Source organism: Pelecanus crispus, chromosome 1 (genome assembly GCF_030463565.1).
Source record: "Pelecanus crispus isolate bPelCri1 chromosome 1, bPelCri1.pri, whole genome shotgun sequence".
NCBI classification, from domain to species: Eukaryota; Metazoa; Chordata; class Aves; order Pelecaniformes; family Pelecanidae; genus Pelecanus; species Pelecanus crispus.
Window position 1 is genome coordinate 38,530,074 of NC_134643.1, and position 25,286 is coordinate 38,555,359.

The 25,286-nt window shown below is 44.8% G+C and overlaps 1 protein-coding gene across 2 annotated transcripts in view; it reads left to right on the forward strand.

Moving 5' to 3' along the window:
- The first annotated feature begins 1,375 nt into the window (after positions 1-1,375).
- The window catches only part of SRGAP1 (SLIT-ROBO Rho GTPase activating protein 1), a 147,447-nt gene continuing 123,536 nt past the window's right edge, over positions 1,376-25,286 (forward strand). For both annotated transcript variants that reach the window (XM_075704812.1, XM_075704822.1), the window contains exon 1: positions 1,376-1,442. In XM_075704812.1, the coding sequence (XP_075560927.1) occupies positions 1,376-1,442 (67 nt within the window). The remainder of the gene's footprint in view (positions 1,443-25,286) is intronic.

Genomic DNA, 25,286 nt, shown 5'->3' on the forward strand with positions numbered 1-25,286 from the left:
TGCCACGCACAGCGCTTTGAGGGAGCAGCATTTTGGATGGCCTCCCACCTGGTTTTCCCTATTTCCCCCATAAGCTGTGGGAGTGCCCCACACAGGGGTGCTGACAGTCCTGCCCTCGAGAACAAGCTGCATCCGAAGGGGAGCACCACGCGGGCGAGGACGGAGGAAGCGAGAGCCGCTGTGCCGAGGGCCATGGCTCTCCCCTCAGCGCCGCCATGTCGCTGGCTCCTCTGGGGACGGGTCCCCGGACACACCAGGGCAGCCACGGCCCCGCTCAGCACAGAAACGGGGTCGGAAAACGGGGACCCCAAAGGACAATTCTTCCCCCCCGGCCTCTCCCCTCCCTGTGCGGCTTGGCAGTGGCGGCAGCACAGGGCTTTAACTTTCCCCGCCGGATCAAGGGCTCTCCGCCACCGCATCGCCGCCTCACACCCTTGCCCCCTGCGGGCACCCGGCCACCGTATGCTCGCTGCGGGGCGGGGGCGGTGGCCCCTTCCCGCCGGGGCCCGCCGGGCCTGCTAGGCCTCCCGCCGCGGGGCAGCCGGGGGAGGCGGGCGGCGGGGCCTGCGGGCCCGGCCCGCGGCGCGGCGGTGGGCGGCGGCCGCGCTCCCACCCCGGCTGCCGGCAGGGGGGGATAGGCGGGGCGGGCGCCACCGGGGACGAAGCGAGCGAGGAGCGGAGGCGGGCGGGGAGGCAGGAAGGGAGGAGAGAGCGGCGTGGAGGGCGGGGAGAAGTTTATTCCCGGAGACACCTCTCCAGGGCGCGGCGGGGGTGCCGCTCCGCGCCGGCCGCTGCTCGGGCTGCGGGGCTGGGACATGCGCCTGGGCGCTGCCGCCCGGCGTTAGTCACGGCGGGGCGCCGGCCCCGAGTCCCCACCCAGGCGAGCGCGGCGACCGGAGCGAGCGGTGCCTCTGCCCTGCGGGCCGAGCGCGCCCGCCCACCGCCCGCGCCCTCTCCCTCCTTCCCTTCCCCTCGCCCGGCTGCGTGAGGAGCGGTGACAATGGTGGGGCGCAGCCGCCGGGCCCCCGCCCTCGCCTAGTGGAAGCGGCTGCCCCGCGGCCAGCGGCAGCTCCGCCGCCGCCGCCCCGCCCTGCGGCGGCCCCGGGCCGCGGACCGCGTTGCTGCCGGCGGCGGTGCCTGGAGGCGATGGTGCCCGCGCCGGGGTTAGCCTGATCGCCGCCTCCCCGCCTCGCCGCCTCCGGTGCCGGCGGCGCTCCCGCGGGGCCAGCCGCCCGCCGCCGCCCCGCTCGCTCGGGCGTGTGGCCGCCCGATACAACTTGGGAGCCCCTCCGAGGAAAAAAAAAAAAAAAATAATTACTGATAATAATTTAAAACAAGGAGAAGAAGGGGGAGAAGCGGAAGAAGCAAGTGGATAATGTCAACCCCGAGCAGATTCAAAAAGGACAAAGAGATTATAGCGGAGTATGAAAGTCAAGTGAAAGGTAAGCGCGGGGCGCGGGAGGCGCCTCCCCGGCCTCCGGGGCGCCGGGCGGCGGCGGGGGGAGCCCCCGCGGCGGGCCGCCCGCTGCCCGCCGCTTCACCCCGGGCTGCGGGCCGAGGCCGGCCCCGCCGCCGCCCGCTCGGTCCCTGTTGCCTGAACTTCGGGGCGGCGGAGGCGGGGGGAGCGGGGAGGGGGCGGCGGGCGCTGCTCCCCTGCGCTGCGAGCGGCGCCGGTTTGTGTGAGGGACCGGGGGGGGCCGGGGCCGGGCGGCGGCTGCGGCGGCTGCCCGGCCCCGGCGGAGCACCTTCCCTTCCTCCAGCGACTTCGGTAACACCGGGGAAGGCGGGGGGATTTAAAAAAAAGAAAAAAAAAAAAAAAAAAAGGCTTGGCAGTTAAACTGAGGCGAGAGACAATAGTAAGCCGTGCCCCTTTCGCAAGGCACATGGCTGGTGTCCCCCACCCTCCCCTCAGGCTTGTAGTTTCTGTATTGAGCTGTGGAAGATGGCTAATAAAGAATTATCCCTGACTATTGAATGAGCCCTTTCAGCCATCCCAGGAAGTATTTCAGCCTCGCATCGCCCGGCTGTATCGCATCCAACTATAGTGCCAAGGACAGCGCCGGCAGACCCTGGCTTGAGCCACTGGCGCTTCCAGACCCTCGGGTTTCCTCTCCTCGCACAGCGTTTTCCCCTCTGTCTTGCCCCAGTGTCTCGGGTGGAACAGAGGATGGGAAAGTAGCGGCGTGGGCGGTGGGGTGTGGGTCTCTTGGTGCGCATCCTTTTCTTCTGGATGCTGTTGGGGAATATATTGCATAATAGACAAATTGCAATAAATCCAAGCTTCGAGGATGGATGCGAACCTGAAATGCAGTATCTAAAAAGCTATATGACACCTGAACTCTGTTTATTAAAATGATGTGGGTGTGCTCTTTGTGTACCTGGGGCGGACACTCCTCGATGCTGCCCATGCTCTCTGTGCAGAGATGGAGTGTGTCCCCACGCAGGTCCGTGCGCTTTGGGAGCCCTCCTGTCCCACGCAGACAAGGGTTGGGGACCTTCAAACCAAGGTGTCTGAAACGGGGTGGGAGGAACCACTCCACAGCTGTTCAAAGATTTCTTGACTTTCTGTGATTGCACGGTATTTTTTCCTCTTACTTGGTCCTGCAAGATCAAATTTTCAAGACAATTCTGGGGTTTCGTTGTCCGTTTTCCTCTTAAAAGGAAAGAGGTAGTTTTTGAGTTTCCTTCTTCCTAAGCTTAACTTTTTATGAAAAATACCTGTCTCCAATGGAAGTCTTTTTGGGTCCAGGAAGGGATTTAGGCTTAGAATAAGAGACCTGCCACATAGGTGGGCAGTGAGGGGTCTTCTCTGAGCTGGCAGATAGGCCATGCTTCTGTTTGACACGGGCAGGGCTGAGACAGCTCCCACGTGGCTGGTGGATTTGCTGCCATTGAGCCCTTGGAGGATTGGTGCTTCTGCCTCTCTGTGGAGATGGTGATTTGTCTTGATCATTGAGCAGAAAAAAATGTTCAAGATCTTAAGCTCTTTGCAGAGTGTGCAGGCTGTTCTTTGCCTCCTCCTAACATGATTGTTATGGGCTCAGCCTTTATTAACTACAGCCAGTTGCTATATAAGCTGTTCTTTTCTTTTGAATAATGAAGAAAAAATACCATGCCCTTCAGCTACATATATCAGATCACTTCATAAACAACAAAGATTAAGGTAGAAAGCATCTGTAACCTGGCTCCTCGATGTCATGGTCCCCCATCATCATTGCAGAGGGAGGTAGCATTTGCAAACATAGCTTAGTAGGAATTTTGACTTGCTTTTGCTCCTTTGTGGTGGTCTGTGGTGTGTCTGGTTCTGACTGCCTCGCTTGAATTGTTGATTAGCAGCTGTTTGAAAAAGTGTACTGGGCTAGAATTTGTAGCTAGAGCTTCTTTTTCTTTAACCAGCATCACTACAATTGTGTTTCAGGTGGCAAGAACTGGCTGTACTAAGACATAATTCTGCTCGATGCTAGCTCAGTGATACTATAACAAAGTAATAATACCATTGTGTGATACCTTGAAAATCTTTTTGATATTGGGGGGTCAGGAGCTAAGGAATCAGTCCTGATTAGCCAGCAAGGTAACTTGAAGTGAATATAACTGCAGGAAATGCAGGTCCCTATGTACTACCTGGAATTTCATGTGTTAGGGTAGGAGAAAGGGTGTGGCTGAAATGCCTTTGTTCCTTATGATTTCTGGTGTTTGCAATGGCTAGCTGATTTCTCACTGCCGACATGTTTAGTTGCCTGAAGGATGTGGACAATTTGGCAGCAAACTGGGCATTTCAGGTCCTCTGGACAGGTGAGTGCAAAGGAGTATAACACCACATATATCCCTTACCTTGTTATGAGATTCCATTGAGCCCAGCATGCTGAACACCAGTGTTAGCAATCCAGAAACCATACCACTAATGTGTGCATTTGTAAATCCTGTTGTAAGATGTCTGAATATTGATACTGAAGAAAGAGGGGCCTCTAATGTACATGGCCAGCACGGTATGTATATGGTGCCATATTTGGAAATGAGGATTTAACGGTGTCATTCTTCACATAGCTTTTCTGCTCTTAACTCCTCAAATAGGAAGCAGTAACAGATGTTAATTGTTCTGCCTGGTTCCTGGGTGGTGTAAACTGACATCTTCTCCTTGGACTTTTAGCAATATCAGTAGATTGGCTGTTGCTTTAGTGGAGGTCATACAGGAACAGTAGAAAGCCTGCAAATGTTACCTGTTTCTCAAGCTGAAGTGGACAGGGTACTTCTGACTTGTTGGACAGAACATCTTATTGCATATTTTTTTGCAACATCCCTGTTCTTCAGGCTAACTTCTGTGAAGAACTATCCCAATTGTAGCAGTAAGGGAATTGTGTTCACTTCCCTGCACGTCGTATAGAAAGCAGAAGGATATTTCTTAAGGATGTCTTAATACTGAAGTTAGATCTGTGTAGATGGATACCTGTACCCATTGTTTTGGGGGATGTAAGGGTATTATGATAACATAAGTACCTTAATTTGTAGACATAAACACGATGGAATTACTGCTTGGTTCCATAACTCTTACTCGTTGGAAGTGAGCTATCTTGATTCGCTTCAGTTCCAGTATGACCTTGTTACTTGATAATTTTGCTGAAGCACCTACTTCTCAGCAACGTTTCACTTTCTGATTCAAAAGCTTTAGGAAAGGCATCAAGAGCTTGTTTATTCAAGAACATTTTGACAGTTCTGAGGAACAATTTACATTATCGTTAAAATGGCTTAGGCAATGTGCCTTGTAGACTTTTTGCAGACCATATTGGATTACTGAGTAAAATCACTTCTTAAAATATCCCTGATCATCCACACCATCAATTGTATGTGTTTTTTCTGAAGAATGTGATAATTTTCTAGGACCTCTGAAGTCATTAGAGGTAGGTTTCCTGACAACTTTGCAACAGGGGCGGGGGGGATACAACTAGAGCTAGAAAGTGGAGAGAATCCTGTTTAAATCAGCAACAGGCTGGTGGTATAGTTAAGAGTTGACTATTAACTTTCTGATACACGACCCTACTTAGATTTATACACAGCATTCCTTAACTCAAAGCTCAGTTGGCTGTAGTAGCCTATTATTATCCTACCTTTTGTATTCTGAGGACCAGCTGCTCCTTGGTACTGCTGATAACATAAAGTAGTGTCTGTTGATAAAGTTACTGAGCAATCCACAGTAACGAAGAAATACTAGAGCATCCTCTGAGGTCTGTGTGGGTATCTTGGGTATGGTGAAGGGCGAGCTAGTGAGATCTTGAATACCTGGCTCACTTCAGAAACTTATCCCCCTGGAGAAGAAATGTGTAGTAGTAGCAGAGGGCTGGGGATGCTGCTCAATAGCTCTCAGATCATTTAAGTGTTAAACTGGCATGTTTACCTCCTTAAGACTTGTAACTGGGCTGCCATGCGCAGGAGAGGTGTGCTTTGAATAGGTAAGCGTTGTGCTGACTGATTATCTGGGCCTATTTAGTGAGATCCTCTGCATGGTTTGAACTGTTGAGGATCTTTGGAGTTTAACAGTCTCTTGGCCTTCCTACGCAACTGTCTCCAACTGAAAAGGACTGAGGGAAGAGGTACTTAGATGCTTCCTTTTTTCACTTTCATTTTCCTGTCGGAAGTGACTGAGTGGAAATATAAGCCCAAATGCAGCTTTATGAAGGGAGACTCTTCCCTAAGATCAATATTTGTGTGGTCTTCCTCAGAACGAAACATTCATATTTTCCACCAGAAACAACGTGTTAGCACTCTGTATTACATTGCCTAATTAATTTTTACAGAAAATGAAAATTCCGATTTGTGAAACTGAATTTCAGCTTACTTCAGATTTAAACAATGCAGAATTAAAACAAACAACAACAGAAGCCTCTCTGAGGAAAGACAGAGTTCTGAAATACAAATTGGGTTGGCATTTCAGTAAACCTATCTGGTAACTATTTTGAAAAAAATCTTCATAATGAAAGATGTGGTGCCTTGGATGATTGCCAGAATTCTTAAGTTTTATTTCAAAAATTTCTGGTGAATAGATACCAATTTCCAAAGTTCATCAAGTGTGGTTCAGTAGAAACTTTTCTGATCAAAGAACTTGACCGGCATGTGTTTGTCCTATACAGAAAGGATATTGTTCTCCATGCTGGTTTTCAGTTGGAGTTACATGTTGTTCAAGAGACAGGCTAATGAAGGATAGTTCCTTACCTTTTTCCCCCACTACTTTCTTCCTGCTCTCTGATCCTTCCCTTCAGAGTACAAACTTCAATTGTCCAGGTAAATGTTAATGAGTTTGTAGTTGACTATGCAGCTGGAAGGGGTATCTGCAGGTTTAGATAGTTCAGTCACAAACTGAACAATCTTTCTTTTTTTTTTTTTTGTTTAACCTGCATAGTCAGTACTCTTACTCTTCTCACAGCTTTCTTGGAATGAAAACTAAGGAACTTGTTTTAGTTCAATAGTGTGCACCAAATTATTTGGGGGGTGGGGAGAGCCCTACAAAAAGCCTACTTCCCAAAGGTCATGACTGAGAAAATTCAGAGGTTTTGGCCTCTTAGTCTTTCTAGATAACTAAAAAAAATAAAAAAAAAAAAAAGCCTTTTCTTGGTACCTTTTTGAAAATATGGCCAACAGTCAGGAAGGCAGACTTTTTTCCTGGTTTGACCACACACTGCAGCTGGTGTCTCCCAGCACTGCAGTGAAACTACGTTTATTATTTTACTTGAATTTAAAGGTGAATAAAGTCGTAGTTGCTATAGCACACGTGAAAGAGTGAGCAATGAATGGATTGTCTGACAGTGTTTCTTTCTGGCAATATGGCAATCATAATGCATATTTAATGTGTATGTTTTGTGTATACCTGCGCATTTTTTGTTAGTCTCTAAAAAAGCTTTAACTCGCCTTTGACTCTGAAGCAGTTTGGATCCTTTTATGATCACTTCTTTGGGACTGTTTTCCTTTCCAAGCATACCTTCTGTGCAGTTTCGCTGTTGCAGAGCAATGCTCTAAATCAAGCTAAGGTTCATTTAATTTCCTGCCATTACCTTTTATTGGTCACTTTTTTATGAACTGAACTCCTAGTTGCTAATAAAATTAAACTTATAGCTTTGAAATGGCTGTGGTAAGACACAATGGGATCTGAATTTCGTCTCATTTTCTGCCTCAAACTTCGCTTGGATTAGGTTTTGCCTTTTGTGAAAATTGGTCTCCTTGTCAGTCAGAGGTGATGGATGGAAAAAAGTGGGTCAGCGCTTTTGCGACTAGATAAGAAATCCCCTGCTGACCATTACGCAGCCTATTAGAAATCACTGACCATGACTTGACAGTGCATCATGTCTAATCTGTGTTTTGGACAGGGCTGGACTTGGGGGAGAGCACAAATGAAGCCAGGCAGGTGTCAATGGAAGCTCCTGTGGTGCTTGTTCTTCCCTTTACCTTTTTTCCAAGCCCCTGCTAGATCTAGCTGTCATGCTATCCCACATCTAACCTTTCTGGTCTCCCTAGTGGAAGTTAGTGCTACCTTAACTTGTATTAATCCCTATTAGAGTCTAATCCACTCTTACTGCTTGGCTTTCACGGAGCAAAATAGGCTTTGGAGTGGGGCGGGTTGGTTTTGTGTGTGAGTGTACCGGGGCACCTTGCGCCATGCCTGCCGCTCCCACTGCTTTCTGCAGGTTTTAGGCTCGTGGCAGCATTTCCTCTGTGACTGGCTTCTCCCACCTCGCCAGTCACGGATCCGACCCTCCTGGGACCCCACTGTGCTCTCTGCTCTGAGCTATCTGGGCTGATCCGATCAGGCACTGGCCACCTCCAAGGCAAGACTGGCTGACCTTGCTCTGTGCTGGTCAGTCTGGGAGCTGCAAGCCATGAATAGCCTGTTCTGCCTGAAGTTTCTTTATGTCTTTTCCTTCCCCGCTTCTTGTCTCTCTGGCACCATGCCAAATACCCTGAGGTTCAAGAGATTGGGGGGGGTATGTATGTGTGGTAAATATGTGGGTATGTATGTATGCGTGCATGCTGAGGAAGAGCAACAGCTGAAAACTGGAGGCAGTGGTTGAAGCTGCAATGGCTGGCATTGCTGCTTGCGTACTGCTAACAGGGAGAAGGCTGGTGGGCTGTGCGGGTACTTGGGATGAAGCACAGGGGGACATTGCTGAGAACATGGGACCATCTCCTGGGTAAGAGGCAGAGCTGTCTGCGCAGGAAGACTGCTTGCTGCATGTGTTCTGCATTACTATGACTATATCTGGCACCAAAACCAAAGGAGTTGCTTATCACTGCTCTTTTTCCTTTGTTTCCAAGACTTAAACAACTGCAGGCTGTTCTGGCAGTTTGTGTGGTGGCTTGGTCCTGTGGGAGCGCTCCAAGGCAAACAATTCACTTTGATCTGTTGTAATGGGAGCGGTAATCCTGAGGCACCACTTCTTCAGGAATCCACTGTTTTCTGCAGCTTCTGGTAGACACAGGAGTGTGTCACAAGTCGGTTATAGCCACCTGGTAGGCTAAAGGTGGTGTATTACATTTTTACCTATGCTCTGCCCACTAATCCATCTTGTCCAGGCAAAACGCTGGTATTCTCAAGCCATTTTCTGTTAGCTGCAGCTTAGTAACTGAACAAGGAAAATCTCTTCAATAGCCCCTTCCCTCTCCTCTGTTCATGTCACTTTTTCTCAGGCATATACCCATATGAATTTCAAGATGCAGTGTTCAGTCTTGCATCATACAACCCACTGGAAACCTGGATTTTACTTGGAGGTGACCATTTGATAAATCCTGAGATTGAGATGCAATCTCTTGATGGAAAATGAAGAATGTTTTGGAAATAACCCCAAGCAAATCTAATAGTCTATTTCCAAGAACTGACTTGTATGTGGGCACGGCTATGACTTTATATTACTCTCTGCTAGTCAGTGAGTGCAAACATTATAATGAACAGTTTGTCTTCTCTAGAAGGAGAAAACACTTGGTTTAGTTCATGGTTGGCACAATAAAGTAATCCCACGTCTAAATGCATGTTAGTGAGGACAAAACACCAGCAAAACCACTAAATGCTCTCAGAAAATACTGTGGAGAAAGTGTATGCTTTATGATTTGACTCTGTAATAATCATATCTGTGGAATGAGTTAAGGATGACCTGTGTCATTAACTTCTACCTCTATCCAGTGCAGGACAGTGCAGTTGATACAGTTTTAATTAAGTCCCTCCAAACATGTGTGGGTACTTGATCTGCAATTATCTTGATCATAGCATCTGGGGGTTTGCTTTTAATTACAGAGTGGTGAGAAGGGAAAAAAGCTTTTCTTTGTCTATCTTTTTTTCTAGAAAAAGTTCCAGTAGAACTTGCTTAGGAGTATGATCATGGATTCATCAGTTAGGCTATCCCTGTTAACTCTGTTATGCTATCTATTATTGACCAATAAAACCTGTTTGAGTTTCAGTTGTAACCTCCTGAGACTTCCCACTGCAGATGTAGAAGTGCTGACAAGCTGGCAAGAGAGCTGTATTAGCATATTAACCAAAACATTCTCAGAATATACTAGACATAAAATTATTTTTTTATTGTGAAATATCAGTTACAAAAAAATATAATTAGAACACTTATAGTGTAGTATTTCTTGTTAACTATATTGGGAATAAAAAGCAAATGCAGCTGTCTTACGGGATGATGACTTCCAGGAAGTAATGATTGTAACCCTTTACATAATTAGCCACTGTGGGAAACATGACTGACTACTGCAGATTCATGTAAATGGACTGTCCAGACTCCTTAACTGACTCAGTGCTTACTCATCTGAATTACTCCACGTGTAGAATCTGCTAGCAGTTTGTTGGTGCTGTCTTGTGTCATGAGTCTTCAAGATGCTGCTTTGACTTGTTTCTTCCAAGGTATCAGACGTGGAATGGTGCACACTTTTGGCTTTGCTCTGTCTGTGTGTTAAACTAAATAAGGAGATGTGTTGATCCCCTTTCACTTTCCAGCGTACATTCTTTCATATGGTAAAAGAAAGCAGTCTCTACTGTTCTAGCTGGTTCCAGAGTATCCGCCTCTTGAAAAATCAGAGGAATCTGCTTGTGTTTACAAAGTACAGCAGAAGTCTAACAAGATTCAGTGGTAGCTCTTGTATGGCTCTGTTCTTTCAACAACCTGTCTTCTTTCAAGCCTTGCTGTTCTCTGCTTTTCCCCTCTGACTTTTTTAAGAGAAGAGAGGATAAACAATCTAAAGCGTTAGGTCAGAGGCAAGATAAAATAAGTGTTCATTCAGTACCAAGATGAGCAGGCATCTGAACCAAAACTAACTCAACAATTAAGTTACTGTTTTAGAAAGTAATAGAGAAATTGAAAGGATTACAAATCACTTTTTTTTTATAGATTTTTTTTTGTTTTATAGAACAAGAAGATCTATTATTCTGCTTTTTCTGCTGAAAAAAAACCCAACTACTTCAGCCTTTGGTCATTAACTTTTTTTTTTTTTTGGAGATGCCGACTGTCCAGTAAATAATCTTTTAGGAAAGATTGTAAGATAGAATTGCCTGTGGTAACAGCAGACTGGACTTGATGATCCACACAGTCCCTTTCCTTAAAGTTTTATATTGCTGGTAGTTCAGGGCACTGTGTCAGACAGCTGTCTGGTGTCTCTAGTCATTGTCCCCTTGCTTGCTGGATACACTGCAAATACAAGCCCCTCTACCAAAACACGCTGCAACTAAGTTGATATGCATAAAGTTACTCTTAGTCCTTTGACAGTATTTATGCAGGTATTCAAAAGGTATACTAAAAAGAAAAAAAGTTCTCACCCTTATTATAGGATACTTAACACACCAAGGTTGTTATCGGTGTTTAGGCGGCACAGCATGCTCTTCCTTTTGCAAATCACTAATTTAACGGTTAGTAGAAATGAAAGTATATTAACTCTTGTTCATAGGTGCCTTGTGCATGTGGCAAATTGGTGTGTCTGCATTCTTGGCATAAATAATATCAGCTCCATGAAGAACCAGCTGTGTAATGGAAAGTTAGCTTGTTTGTTTTGTGTTGCAAATGGATAACTGGTATGTTTAAGAACGTGATTTAAATTAAGAACTTGATTTAAGTTTAAGAACGTGACAACTATGCTATCTTTGCGGCCCCACAGACTACTTGAGATTAAGACCCAATGTAATAGGGTTGTGTGCATTATGTGCTTTTTTCCAGGCTGCCTTTGTGTATTTGTGCCTTCCTAATTTCCAAGTAACAGTGCATAAAATTAGTGAGATTCTTAACGTCATGACAGAAGATAGAACAAAAGCGTTAATCTCCTCAGATACCCTTGCACTGAAGTCACAACCAAGCGCAGGGTGGGAGAAGGTCCCCTGTGCAGAAGAGGTGAGGGAGCCCAGTGCAGGTAGCAGGTCCCCACTTACTAGCGGCTCCTCTCCTGGGGTGCTGCAGAGGAGCCTCGCGGCAGTGAGTGCTGTCCTGCACGCCCAGCATTGCTTCTTCCCCGGCAGCTATGAGCCGTCTGCGTGCATCTGCAGCTGAGCTCATCGGATTATTGTCGACTGTATTGTAATCTTTTAATTGCCAGCCACTTCTGATGCCATGATGTTACAGTTGTGGGTCAAATCCTGTGGTGCTTAAGCAATACTCCCACTGCTGTCTTTAACTTTACCTGTGGGATGGTGGAATACACCACCCCTCACAAACTTGATCGTATGGCCTTATCGGGAAACAAGCAGCCAGGAGCATCTTGAACTATCCTTTTCCTTGTTCCTGACTGAAGTTACTGACCTTCACTGGCGTCTAGACGGACAACTCTCTATCAACAAACTTGTTTAAGCCAGGACCCGTATTCCATATGGGGAGTATGGAATAAAGTGTTACTTTTTCAGGTTTCTGTTGGGCCTGAGAGGTTATGGGGTGTGAGAGTTGGGGGTTTTATTGTTTTTCTCCAGCCCTCCTTTGAGACTTCTTCCTGTTTCAGGTGGTTTCTGCCAAGGTTTTAATGCATTATCATGCTAACCATGCTGAATAAAGGCACCTTAGGGAGGCACAATATCTTGCCTTGTAGAGATGTCTCTGGTACTTTAAGTAAAGAGAAGTGTGAAAATGTTAATGGCAAAACTGTGGACAAGAAAAATAGTCTGTAATTGTGCTGGGTTCCAGCACTGCTTCTACCTGCTAACATAGCAGAACAAGGGGAAGTGAATACTGAATTATGTGTGGCTTTGGCTGACTGTACCTATGTACAGAAAACTGGAGGATCTTTTCCTTATGAGACTGCTTTTATGTCTTAGAAAAAGTCTGGTGAAGTGTACGTATGTTGCACTAGGCTGCAATGAGCATGCAGTACTGAGAGGCTGGTGAAAGAGAAAGGATAACTCTGACCGTCAAAGACCGAGTAGCTAATGTGCATAAAATTTCCTTAGCAGCTTTTGTCTGTCTTTCGGAACATCTCTGGGAAACCTTTCTGGGCAATCCCTGATAACTGGTTTGAGAATGCTGAGCAAGAAAACCCTCTCTTCATATCAAGAGGGTAAAATCAATGAAAATGATAGCCGAAGTGTATTTCCTCCAGTATGTACCACCCTGACTAGCAAAGTAGTGGGTTACTGGTGGGAGGGGACAGGTTGGCCGAGGGACTGTTCAAGGAGATAGCAAGTGCACGCCTTGCTGGTGGCCCTCCAGCCGGTTCAGTGTAGCTCTGTGGCATTCCCGGTGGGAATGTGTAACGAGGGAGGCCTCTGCTCAGGCCGGAGAGAGCAGGCTTTCAGGCTACAACAGCAGTTTTCACACTCTTCCATATGGGCTCAAAGAGGCTTAGGGTGAAAAATATCCCGTGGGATTAAATCCATAAAAGAACTCTTAACTCCTGTGTTTGCCTTTCAGATGCCATGTTTAGTTCCCCTTTGGCTGCTGTCTCACTTCAGAGGTGTCCGTGGATATGTTTATGCAACTGCATATACTGGCCCACATGTTTATTCTGCAGACTGTTTGCAGGAGTTATAATTTGAAGCACAGCATCTCACTAACATAGTTCCCTTATTTATAGACCAGAAACTGCCTTGCCTCCAGCTGGCAGAGGCAAGAGATAAGTACCAGCCCCATCCATGCAGATGTCATCTGAGTTGCCACCAGAGAAGACCTAAAAATGTTAGTTTCTTTTGCTTAGCCATGCGGAAATACGTGTGATATTGCGGCGTTAGGAATCTGATCAGTGCATCCTTCCTAGCCATCAGAGCATTTGCATGAAGAGTCTGGTTTCACAACTTGCTGCCTTTATATTACTCAAAATTGAGTCTTGAATCCAGCTCTTCCACCTTGCAAATGATTGCTCTGAGAACTAGGGAACAGAGTATTCTGGGACAAGTCTCCCTATTTTCTTGTTTGTTGAAGCTCTTCTGCTTTTTCCCTCGACTTAATGAATATTTAATTATTTACAGAGTGATTATGAATCCATTTCCTGGTAGTTAGAGCAGTCACCTGAGAGATGCGGGTCTCACTACGTATTCCAGCAAGTGTGTGTTCCTGCTTTACTTCTTTTTTAAAGAAATGGAAAAGGGGGGGGGGGCTGTAGGATTGACATATTTGTGTGGCCATTCTGAATTAAGAATACTTACTTTATTAATCTGGAGGGGGAGGTATTCAGAGGATACCTTATTTATTCATTGCATGTGGTCATACAGTATACAGAAAAAATCCCAACCCTTTCCTTCGTATTGATTTTTAATTTTAACGCCCTGCCAGCATTTAAGGCAATTTTTGGCAGATTGCCTCTAGTTTTGCAGAAAATCTATGAAAAAACATTTATTCAGAGTTATTTGAAGGGTTCACGAATGAATGTTTGTTTGCATGAACCTGTGCTCTGATGACTCTTCCTGCAGCACTCCCGTTCACACAGCATATTCAGTCCTCTCTCCCGTGGTGATTCTGCGCTCCAGTTACCAGAGTTGCAAATTCACAAACAGCTTTCATTGCAGCCACCAGAAACATACTCTGCAAATATTCCTGACTTATTTCATATCTGTGAAGAGCAGGGGTTGGGTTTTTTTGAGGGTGGAAAAATTATCTCAACTGATGTTTAAGGAGGAAAGGAGGAGAGTGGGTCTGCAAATATTACCGAGGCAAGCCTGCAGTAGTCAGGCAAATAACAGGGAATGTTTTGGGGTAGGGACTAGAGGTGAATGATTACAGTGCATTAGTATAGCTATAAGAAGAAGGAAACCTGAAGAACTCTTTATCAGCCATGGCAGTTGATCAGGTTATTTCCTTTGCAGAACTGTTTTGGAGGGCAGCAGACAGTACCTCAAACAGCCAGGTACTTGTAGAATTGGGCTTTACTTGGGTGTGTTAACATGCCTGTTCTTTACTTGTACTACTTCAGCTGCATGTGGTGAAGTCAGGTTGTTTGAACAGCTGTATGCAAAGTACCATAGCTCAGAATCAGGTAAGAAGATGGAAATCATGGAAATGTCCCAGTTCTTTTCAACTTAATTTAAAAAGGGGATTTAAGAAGACCCTTCAGGTATGTTTCTGAATTTGTGCACTGGCATATTTTGTGTTGGAAAGAACAATTTGTTCTTAGTTCTGTCCTGCACTCCACTCAGTTACCCATTAATTTTACTAGCTATTCATTTGATTACTTTTTTTCTTTTTTTAAATTGTAATTGAATGTTGTATTAAATGAATAGCTAATGCATCCTGAATCAGTAGCATTTCCTACTGGATAAGAGGATGCTTATAAGATTATTAAAGATACTGTAAATAAGAAGGTAGAATATATGTGAAGACATAATAGAAACTTCAGTTCCCTAACTTTAAGTATTTATACGTAATCTGTTGTTTTCTGAGTTGTAACATCTGACTTGCAGAGCACATGCTGTTTACATTATGTAGCTTCCCCCCCCCCCACCCCTTAGCATTGCCTGTGTTAGGATATTTTAAAGTAAATTTAATTCCAAATATATTTTTTCTTTTTTTTCTTTTTTTTTTTTTTTTTGCTAACATCTCTGTGATTACCTTTTTCTGAGTTCATAAGATATCAGTGGTACATGAGGTCATGGGATTAGCTATGATAACTACATCTAGTCAAGGAACCTCCACCTTGCTTGTAGGTCTATTTGCAAGGTGCAGTGAAAGGGAGATTTTTAAGTTACAACTTGCACATTGTATAGTGCAGTGGGGATTCAGATCTATTATTAGGATCATATGGGTCATTCTTCCTATTACAGTGTGTTTATAACCTTGGAATTACCCCTTTGAATCTCAAGAGTCTGATTTTGGGAAGGCATACCTCTTCTGCAGCTCTTGTGCAAGTAGACCTGACTTCATGAAAAAACCACTTCCAGTCTCTCCTTCTGCAAGGCTGGGTCAAGACTGTGCTCTAACTTGGGCGAGAGCACTGAATTTAAAGAGAGATCTTAATTTCAGGTGACTGAATGCACTGACAAGAACCTCCAGAAGTGACTGAAGGTAGCCTTATTCCAATCAAAAGCCAAGTACCGAGTTCCTTTTAATTTGATGCAGACTTCACAATGCTGAATGAGTATTGGTGAAACTGGTGTTTCCCTTTGGGAATTTTTATTTTTCCTGCAATGGTAAGATTTTTACCAACATCTGGTAATTAGTCAGGTCTCCTTTACTTTAGCTTGTGGTTTCCCAGGTGGTGAAGTGGGCCTTGCTGAAGCAATGCCCCACATGGATGGGGTGGAGCTGGAGCTGGAGCTGGTAGGTGCTGCTGAAACTCCTCAGTTGTGTATAGATGTGTCAATTCTCTCTAACGAGCCTTTGCTACAGGAAAAGCTTGAGACCCACTGCTGTAAAATTTCAGTCAGTTAAAGCATTAGGCTTTGTAATGTATTCACGCTCTGAATAGTTGCTAACGAATGCAGGGCTGGAGGGATGAATGAAGTGGTATTGCTTTTACAAGCGGTATAGTAGCTGCTGTGTGTGTCCTGTTATGCACAGCCTTGTTTACTTTACACACATCAATTTGTTGCTCTCACCAGAGCTCTTAACCTTCCTAGGGCTACTAATCTCCATAAATGTCTGCAGGATTGGGCTTAATTTTGGCATGGAAATATGCAAAACGAATGAATCAAACTGTGAGTCATCGTTTCTTACAGTAAAACATTCTGACCTAGTCCCACAGTCCACGTGCCTGGCTGATGCTTGCCTGAGAGCTTGTAGGATCTGACCCATGCTTTGGGAATCCTGAGTTCTTAAGGGTAGCAGAGGCTGTATTGAAACAAAGGAAACGTAATGCAGAATATACTGAAGCAAAGCAAGAAATGCCACCTAATTCGGATGCAACTCTCAAGATAAAATTAATGTAGGTTGCGAACAGGATTATGCAGACATTACAGAATGTTTCAGTAGTACTCAATAAGCCTTGTGAAAACTGTAGTGGAGATGTTTTCAATTTACTGAATGTTGTTTTCCTTTTTTGCATAAAGCTTAACTGAAGTAAGGTACAATAAAGTAAACCCACTTCTAAAATTTATTGGGGGCACTGAATTGTGGAGTTAATGCAGATAATGATGTGAATGTCACTTTCATGTATGTACTATAAAATGCAAAAGCACATAGTAACCACAAGGCTCTTTTTGATATTTTAATCTTTTAAACCTTTGAAATGTTGGTGTGCTTGAAAGGGCTTCTAAATCCATTGGTTAGTCTGCACTGTCTCGTGTTGTGTTCAAAATCATAGCAGATAAAGGAAGAGTGATCAGGAAGCTTAATGCAGTCAGAGCGTCATGACCTGTTATGTAAAGCAACATTTGGCAGGGCCTTCCCAGCTGCTGTAAATGAATGTTAACAGCATTTTATCGGCTACTTTCACTGTCTTTATTACATAATCTGAATATTTATGACCCTATTAATATGTTTAGCTGTGAAATTGCAATATTGATGGAATGAAGGTTCAATAGAAGATTGAACGAGGAGAATGATTGTTGCCTCATGAACAAAAGTTGTGTTAATATTAAAAAGCTTTGAGTTCATATTTCAAAGAAGTTTGCTGAATTGCTTTACAGATGTGGCATGCTATTTCCCTACACATTGTCATAGAAAAAGTACTTTGGTGACAGGATAGTGTTGCTGAACATTGTGTGTGTCTGTGTGTGTATAAAACACAGAGCACTAACCAGAAAGTGGTGATTTTTTTTTTTTTTACTTTCAATGCAAGTCCCTGGATCCATAATGGTGATACTCTGTAGCCTCAAACAGAGCCAACCTGTGCACCACAGACCAGACCTAGTTTATCAAATCACCTCTATCCAGAGAGCTGTTCCAGGTAGGATTTGAGGGCAAGCTGTGGGCCAAATTATTATTACAATAATCTTTTTTTAATTTTTTTTTTTTTGTGAACCAAGATCTTGCTTTCTGCCCCACTTCCTCATGGCCCTACACCCCCTTCTTCTGTTGTCTTGTGACTTGAAATGCATGTCACACAATTAGGGTGTGCATGCACCATGTTATATGGCTGGGGACTGGTTGTGGATGCTGTCCCATTACCGAATGCATACTTGCCTTTATCATGATCGTGCTTGGAATGTGTGGGAAGGTAATATGCCAGGTCAAGAGATGAACAAGGAGCTGTAAGGCATTTCCCTTGGGAGCCTCTTATGCTCCCAAGCAGAACTGAACACCACCATTTCAATAGACATCTGCAAATTTCTAACAAGATGATGTTCAGAGGCTTGACACTGTCGTGTTCAGTGGCTCCCACCTATGGCATTTACAAGTGATATTAGTATCATGCTTCTTTATCATTCTGCTGGATAAATAGCTCAGTTAGCTACAAGCTCATGTCTGCAGGTTGCCTATGAAATGCTGAGCTGGAAAAGTAAGTTTTGCATTTATTTTGAGTGGGATGAGGTTGTTGGTCACTTTTATCTTCGAGTGCAAAATCTGTAGCCTGTCTGAAAGCTGCTGTCCTACGTGTCTTGCCACTGATTACCAGGGCTAAAATTTCTGAGAAATGCAGCTGTTTGTGGAGGTCCCTTTTGTTCGCAAACTCTCATGGGTGGTAGTGCAAATCCAGTGGTGTGTTCTAACACTATACCTAATTCTGAGTAACTGTCTCTTGGTGGTCTCTACTTCCACCCTCTCTACGTTTCAAACCTCGTGAGCTGGTACAGGAGGCAGATGCACATGACTGTAACTGTACAAAATGTTAGAAATGTGAAGATAAGTGGGCACAGGGTGTGGAGTGCTAGAGTCAGGAAGAAAGTTTAGATTAACACCTATTTTTTAATAGTATTTTGTCCCCAAGCCAGTTTGTTATAGTTACTGCAGAGCTCCAAATGGACTCTCTTCCCTTGTGGGGATTAGAGGTTTAAATATGTATTGTTCTTCTGGGCAATAGTAGTGAGCCGTCAAGTAAGGTTCATAATAGAACAAAGAAACCTTTAATTAGGACAGGAGTTTCAATTGCATTCTCTTTTGCTTTGTCTAAGAGAAGCTTGCATTAAATCAGATAAATAAATGAAACAATGGATGGGGTGGAGGAAGTTTGGAAGAAGCACATCTGTTTACAAAATGAAGTGCTGAGTTTACAATAAACTAGTAATTTTTACTTGGGAAGCTCTTAAAATAAGATTCCCCTTCTCCACATCCCTGAGCATCTTAGTCAAGAAGTTTTAAGGAAATATTTTCAACTTACTCAGTGTTTCAGTTTTATGTTTTCTTGCTTACTTTAATTTTTCATACAGGAAATACCTTTATTGCAATGTAAAATTAATAGCAATGTTTATACTGTTACCATATTTTGGTTTTAGGTCTGGACGTGCGTTGTAATTGCATTCTTCCCTTACTCATCTTTGTACTTAGTTTGTATGATCTAAATACAATGCAGTATTTCCTTTAAACATGAAGAATGACAATAAATCTTTTCTGGTGTGTTCTGGGGTGACGTTGCTCTGTGTGGCCAAGGTCTTGAAGTCAGTAACCTTCTGCGCAGCCTCAGCAAATTGCCAGTGTGCAATAAATTAGAAAACTGGGACCTTTAAGGAATAATATGTAGTAGCTTCAAGGGTTTCTTAATTTGTCTCTGAAATGACCTTTGGCAAAAATACAAGCTATAGTCTCCTCTTCCCAACAGACACTGACTGGTAAGAGGAAACCTAGCAGATTTGAAGCTGGTTTGCTTTTGCACTCGCTCATCTGATGTTTACTGGCTTATTATGTGTGATGAGAAAATGGAATAATCTTCTGTCTTAAGTGAGTTTTTTAATGGAACACCTTAAAAAGATGGTTGTGATGAAGCTTTGGCCATCTGTCCTATGCCTGTTCTCTGCAGTTTAAATGCCAAATCCAACAATGACAAAAGACCGCTGTTGTCTGGGAAACGATTGATTCTACTCCTTGTTTGGGCAGAAGAGCTCTCAGACATGGCTCAAGATAGTCCATTTCCCTAATTACCTATCTCTTTGGGTATTTTACAGCCTCCTGCTCTTTCCTATCAAGAGAGTGCTTTCCAGAGCAAAATCCATAATCTCTCTTTAAAAGACCTAATCAAAACTCACTAAATTCAGAAGAAAGCTACTGTGGACTTCAGTGGACTTCTGGTGAGGCTTTAGAGAGAAAAGGCATAGCCCTTTGCGTTAAGTGAGTGGTGTGATCGTCATTGGTCAAAATTTTATGTTGTGGGCTGTTGTAGAAATATAACATTCCAGTTTTATTGGGTGAACAGTAAACTCCATTTTAAGTGCAGAACACAGTGCATCTTATTGTGGAGGTGCAAAGGATACTACACAGTAACAATATACTTAGAACTTGTTTAAATCTCCTGCCTTGACACACATCTTGCAACCCCTTTGCTGCATCCCATATGAGTAATTAATTTCCAGATTAAAGCTATTGTCCTCCCTCCCCTTGGAACAACCTCAGCTGGCATGTGGGATCCTTTACCAGGAAGGAGAGGCAGGGACATTTTGTTGCATTTATAGAATGTGCTACTAAATAGCTCTTCCTGTTGCCTGACTTGATCATGACTGGTCCTTGTTTGTCACAAGGATCAGTACAGTAACCTCACGTAAGGGAGATACTGGTAACCTGAGAGTGGAAATTTAAAAAGGTCTTTCTTTTCCTGAATATCCATTAGTGCCCATTGCCTCTTGTCCTTTCCCTGTGCATCACTGAGAAGAGTCTGGCTCTGTCTTCTCTTCCTCTCCCCTGTCCCCCATCAGATATTTTTACACATTGTTAAGATCCTCCTTGAGCCTTCTGTTTTCCAGGATGAACAATCCCAGCTCTCTCAGCTTATCCCTGTATATCAGATGCTCCAGTGCTTTAATCATCTTTGTGGCCCTTTGCTGGACTCACTCTAGTATGCCCATTGTACTGGGGAGCCCAGAACTGGACACAGCACTGCAGATGAGATCTCACCAGTGCTGGTGAGAGTAGAGACAAAAAATTGCCTCCCTCGACCTGCTGCCAATGCCTTCCTAGTGCAACCCAAGAGGCTGTTGGCCTTCTTTGCCACAAGGGCACGTTACGGACTCATGTTCAACTTGGTGTCCCTCAAGACTTTTTTTTTGCCAAGCTGCTTCCCAGCCAGTACTGTGTACTGGTGCCTGGGGTCATTCCTTCGCAAGTGCAGGACTTTGCATTTCCATTTGGTAAACTTGATGAGGTTCCTGTATGCCCATTTCTCCAGCCTGTCGAGGTCCCTTTGAATGGCAACACAACCATACGGTGTATCAACTACTCTTCCCAGTTTTGTATCATCTGTAGACTTGCTGAGGATGCACTCTGACCAATCATCCAGGTCATTAACAAAGATGTTAAACAGTACTGGCCCCAGTATCAGCCCCTGGGGTACACCACTAATGACTGGCCTCCAGCTGGACTTCATACTGCTGATCATAAGCCTTTGAGGTTGACAGTTAAACCAGTTTTCAGTCCATCTCGGTGTCCATTCATGTAGCCCACACTTCTATCAGTTTTTCCATGAGGATATTGTAGGGGACAGTGCTGAAAGCCTTACTAAAGTCAAGATAGACAACACCCAGTGTTCTTCCCTCATCTGCCAAGTGCATCATCTCATTGTAGAAGGCTGCCAGGTTGGTCAAGCCTGATTTTTCTTTCATAAATACATACTGACTACTTGAAATCATCTTCTTATCCATAATATGTTTGGAAATAATTTCCAGAATTACTTGCTTCTTCACCTTCCCTGGGATCAAGGTGAAATTGGCTGAGCTGTAGTTCCTGGATCTTCCTCCTTTTCCTTCTTGAGGATAGGAGTTGTGTTTGCTTTTTTCTAGTCATAGATTCATAGAATAGTTTGGGTTGGAAGGGACCTTTAGAGATCATTTAGTCCAACCTCCCTGCAGTGAGCAGGGACATCTTCTACTAGATCAGGTTGCTCAGAGCCCCGTCCAACCTGAGCTTGAATGCTTCCAGGGATGGGGTATCTACCACCTTTCTGGGCAACCTGTTCCAGTGCTTCACCACCCTCATCATAAAAAAATTCTTCCTTATATCCAGTCTGAATCTACCCGCTTTTAGTTTAAAACCATTACCCCTTGTCCTATCACAACAGGCTCTGCAAAAAATTCTGTCCCCATCTTTCTTATAAGCCCCCTTTAAGTACTGAAATGCTGCAATAAGGTCTCCCTGGAGCCTTCTCTTCTCCAGGCCGAACAACCCCAACTCTCTCAGCCTTTCCTCATAGGAGAGGTGTTCCAGCCCTCGGATCATTTTGGTGGCCCTCCTCTGGACTGACTCCAACATGTCCATGTCTTTCCCATACTAAGGACTCCAGAGCTGGACACAGGACTCCAGGCGGGGTCTCAGCAGAGCAGAGTAGAGGGGCAGAATCACCTCCCTCGACCTGCTGGTCACACTTCTTTTGATGCAGCCCAGGATACGGTTGGCTTTCTGGGCTGCAAGCGGACGTTGTTGGCTCATGTCCAGCTTTTCATCCACCAGTACCCCAAAGTCCTTCTCTGCAGGGCTGCTCTCAATCCCTTCGTCCCCAAGCCTGTATTGATACTGGGGGTTGTCCCGTCCCAGGTGCAGGACCCTGCACTTGCCCCTGTTGAACCTCATGAGGCTTATGTGGGCCCGCTTTTTGAGCTTGTCCAGGTCCCTTTGGGTGACATCCCGTCCTTCTGGCATGTCAACTGCACCACTCAGCTTGGTGTTGTCTGCAAACTTGCTGAGGGTGCACTCGATCCCACTGTCTATGTCACTGATGAAAATATTAAACAGTACTGGTCCCAATATGGACCTCTAAGGGACACCACTTGTCACGAGTCCTTGGGAACGTCTCCCAGTAGCTATGACCTTTTGAAGATAATCAAGAGTGGCCTTGTAATGGCATTAACGAGCCCTCTCAGCATTCACGGGTGCATCCCACCAGGTCTAGTGGGCTTATGTATGTGCAGTTTGCATAAATGTTCCCTAGACTAATCCCCTTGTACCAAGGGTAAGTCTTGCTTGCTCCTGACTTTCCCACTGGTCACAGGAACCTGGGATTGCCAAAGGCAAGTCTTGCCACTAAAGTCCAAAGTGAAGATGGCACTCAGTACCTCTGCATTTTCTCTGTCCTTTGTCACCATGTTCTCTGCTCCATTCAGCAGTGGCCCCACATTTTTCCCTAGTCTTTCTTTTGTTGGTGATATGCTTGCAGAAGCCCTTCTTGTTGCCTTTCATGTCCCTAGCCAGATGCAACACCAGACAGGCTTTGGCTTTCCTAACTTTGTCCCTGCATGCTTGGATAGTATCTCTGTATTCTTCCTGTGTTGCCTGTCCCTGTTGCCATCTCTCATATGCCTCTTTCTTATGTTTGAGCTTTGTCAAGAGCATCTTGTTCATCCATATATGCCTCGTGCTACTCTTGCTTGACTTTCTGCTCATCAGGGCAGACCGTTCTTGAGCTTGGAAGAGGTGATCCTTGAAAATCAACCAGCTGTCCTAGACTCTCTTTTCTCCAGGACAGTATGCAATGGGCTGCTAGCAGGTCCCTGCACAGACCAAAGTCTGCTCTCCTGAGGTCCAGGGCTGTGATCCTGCTATGTGTCTCATTCCCTCCTCACAGGATCCTGAACTCTACCCTCTCATGGTCGTTGCAGCCATGACTGCTCCAACCTTCACATTCCTGGCCAGTTCTTCCTGATTTGTAAGTATGAGGTCCAACAGAGCATCTCCCCTCATTGGCTCCTTGATCACTTGTGTCAGGAAGTTATTATCAGTGTGCTTCAGAGACCTCCTGGATTGCTTGTGCAGTGCTGTGCCACCCTTCCAGCAGTTACCGGGACAGGTAAAGTCTCCCATGAAGACTACAGCCTGCAAACATGAGGCTTCTTCCAGATGCCTGAAAAAGGCCTCTCATGTTCTACTTCATCCTGATTGGATGGCCTGTAGCGGACACCCACCATAGGGCTGCCCACGTTGGTCTGCACACTGACTGACCCATAAGGTACCAGCTGGCTCATCGTCCATCCCAAGGCAGAGCTCCATGCATTCCCACTGCTATCTCACATAAAAGACAACTCCCTCTCCGCCCTGTCCTGGCCTGTCCTTCCCCAAAGAACCTGTATCTGTCCATTGTAGTACTCCAGTTGTGTGAGCCATCCTGCTGCATCTCTATGATCCTGATGAGATTGTAGCCCTGCAACTGCAATCAAATCTCTAATTCCTCCTGTCTGTTCTCCACACTGCAAATGTTAGTGTACAGGCGTGTCAGAGAGGTATCCCAGTCATGCTGTTTTCACAGAATACGTGTTAGCTTCCCCCGTGATACTGTTCCTGTAGGTACTTTTATTTCTGTGCATACACTTGAGGTGGTCTCCCTTCAACCCTGTTTTGTTAATTACAAGGTCTCTCTTGTCCATGTTACTCTTGCCCTTTGCTTGTCATCCGGGTCTGCTATTTCCTCACTGGATTGTAGTTGTCTTCTTCCTCCCCTGTTGTTCCAATTCGAATGCTCTCCTCACCAGTTTGGCCAGATATCCTTTTGCCACCAGCTTAAGTGGGATTGGGATACAGGGATTCTTATCACCTGATGGTGGCATTATGTGCTTAATGAAGTGAAAACACATTGCATGAGCACATTCAAGGACTGTACTGTAAAATGACTTGGTATATTCTTTTACCTTAGTTACTAAAACTTTCCTAGCCGTCTCATGCAGATTTCTACTTCCTCCACCCCCCTGCCTTCTGGACAAGCAGTGGGGAAAAAATTGGGGGTAGTTTTTGCTTGAATGTGTGGGTTTTGGTTTTTAAGAAGCATTTTTTTTTGAAATAAAATGCAAATATGTTTTCATGATCCCAACCAGTTAAAGATCTCCTGAGTCTTCTAACAGCTGTCTTCAAGCTTGCCCTCAGCCTGGAAGAGGTTCCTGTGCAAAATGGCACTGCTTACTCTACGTACAGGAGAAAGAGGGAAGCTTTCCTGATGTCGTTCTGTACCTACTGATTTAAGGTCTGCCAACTTTTCCCCTGCTAGCCCACCCAGACACGCAAGGGGGTACAGAGAAAGGGGGTGGCCTACAAATTCAGGGGGACTTAGGAATTGATTGCTGTCATGTCTTGATGGGTTTCTGTGTTGCTCTTCTGGAGACATTTTGTCATATCAGGACAGCTCTGACATGAGCTGGCTCCGCTGCTGTTGGACAATTCCCAAAACTGCTCTGTCCAGGAAGAATGGAGAGGAATGCGTTGCTTGCAAAACTCCCTGTGACTGCTCTTCAAGTCATCTGTGTAGATTAGGAGATTTTGTTTGTTTGTTTGTTTTTCCCTAGCTCCAATTTAAAATCAGTTCCTCACCTTGATCCAAATAGGATGGAACACGTGGTGAGGATGTGCCGGCAGCAAACATGTGCTTGTGGTGGGTGGATTTATGGAGCTAATTAACTAAATTTAATACAACTTAGATTACATAATTAAAGCAATCAGGAAAATACTAGTACATATCAAAGTCTGGACTGATACTAAAGATTTTGTGAATTAATGTCTTTGTTTAAGCAGTGATGTTCCTCTGTAAACTTTTTAAACCAATCTTGTACTGAATAATTCTAGAATAAGTTCTGCAGGGTGGATTTAGGACAAGAACCACTAGGTCAGTGACACATGCTGACTATAGTCTTTGCAAGAATTTTCTCTGTGAACAACTAAAAAAAGGTGCATCTTCCATCTTAATTGAACCCTCAAAATATGTGCGTACAAACCAAATGAAAATGGAAACTTTATACGTCTTGTCAGCAAATTGCAAGCTATCAGTCACAGCTACAGATGAAAGCTAGCACGACCTACATCTGTCGTGTTGCTACAATGGTGCTGGCATTATGGTTCCATTGTTTAGGT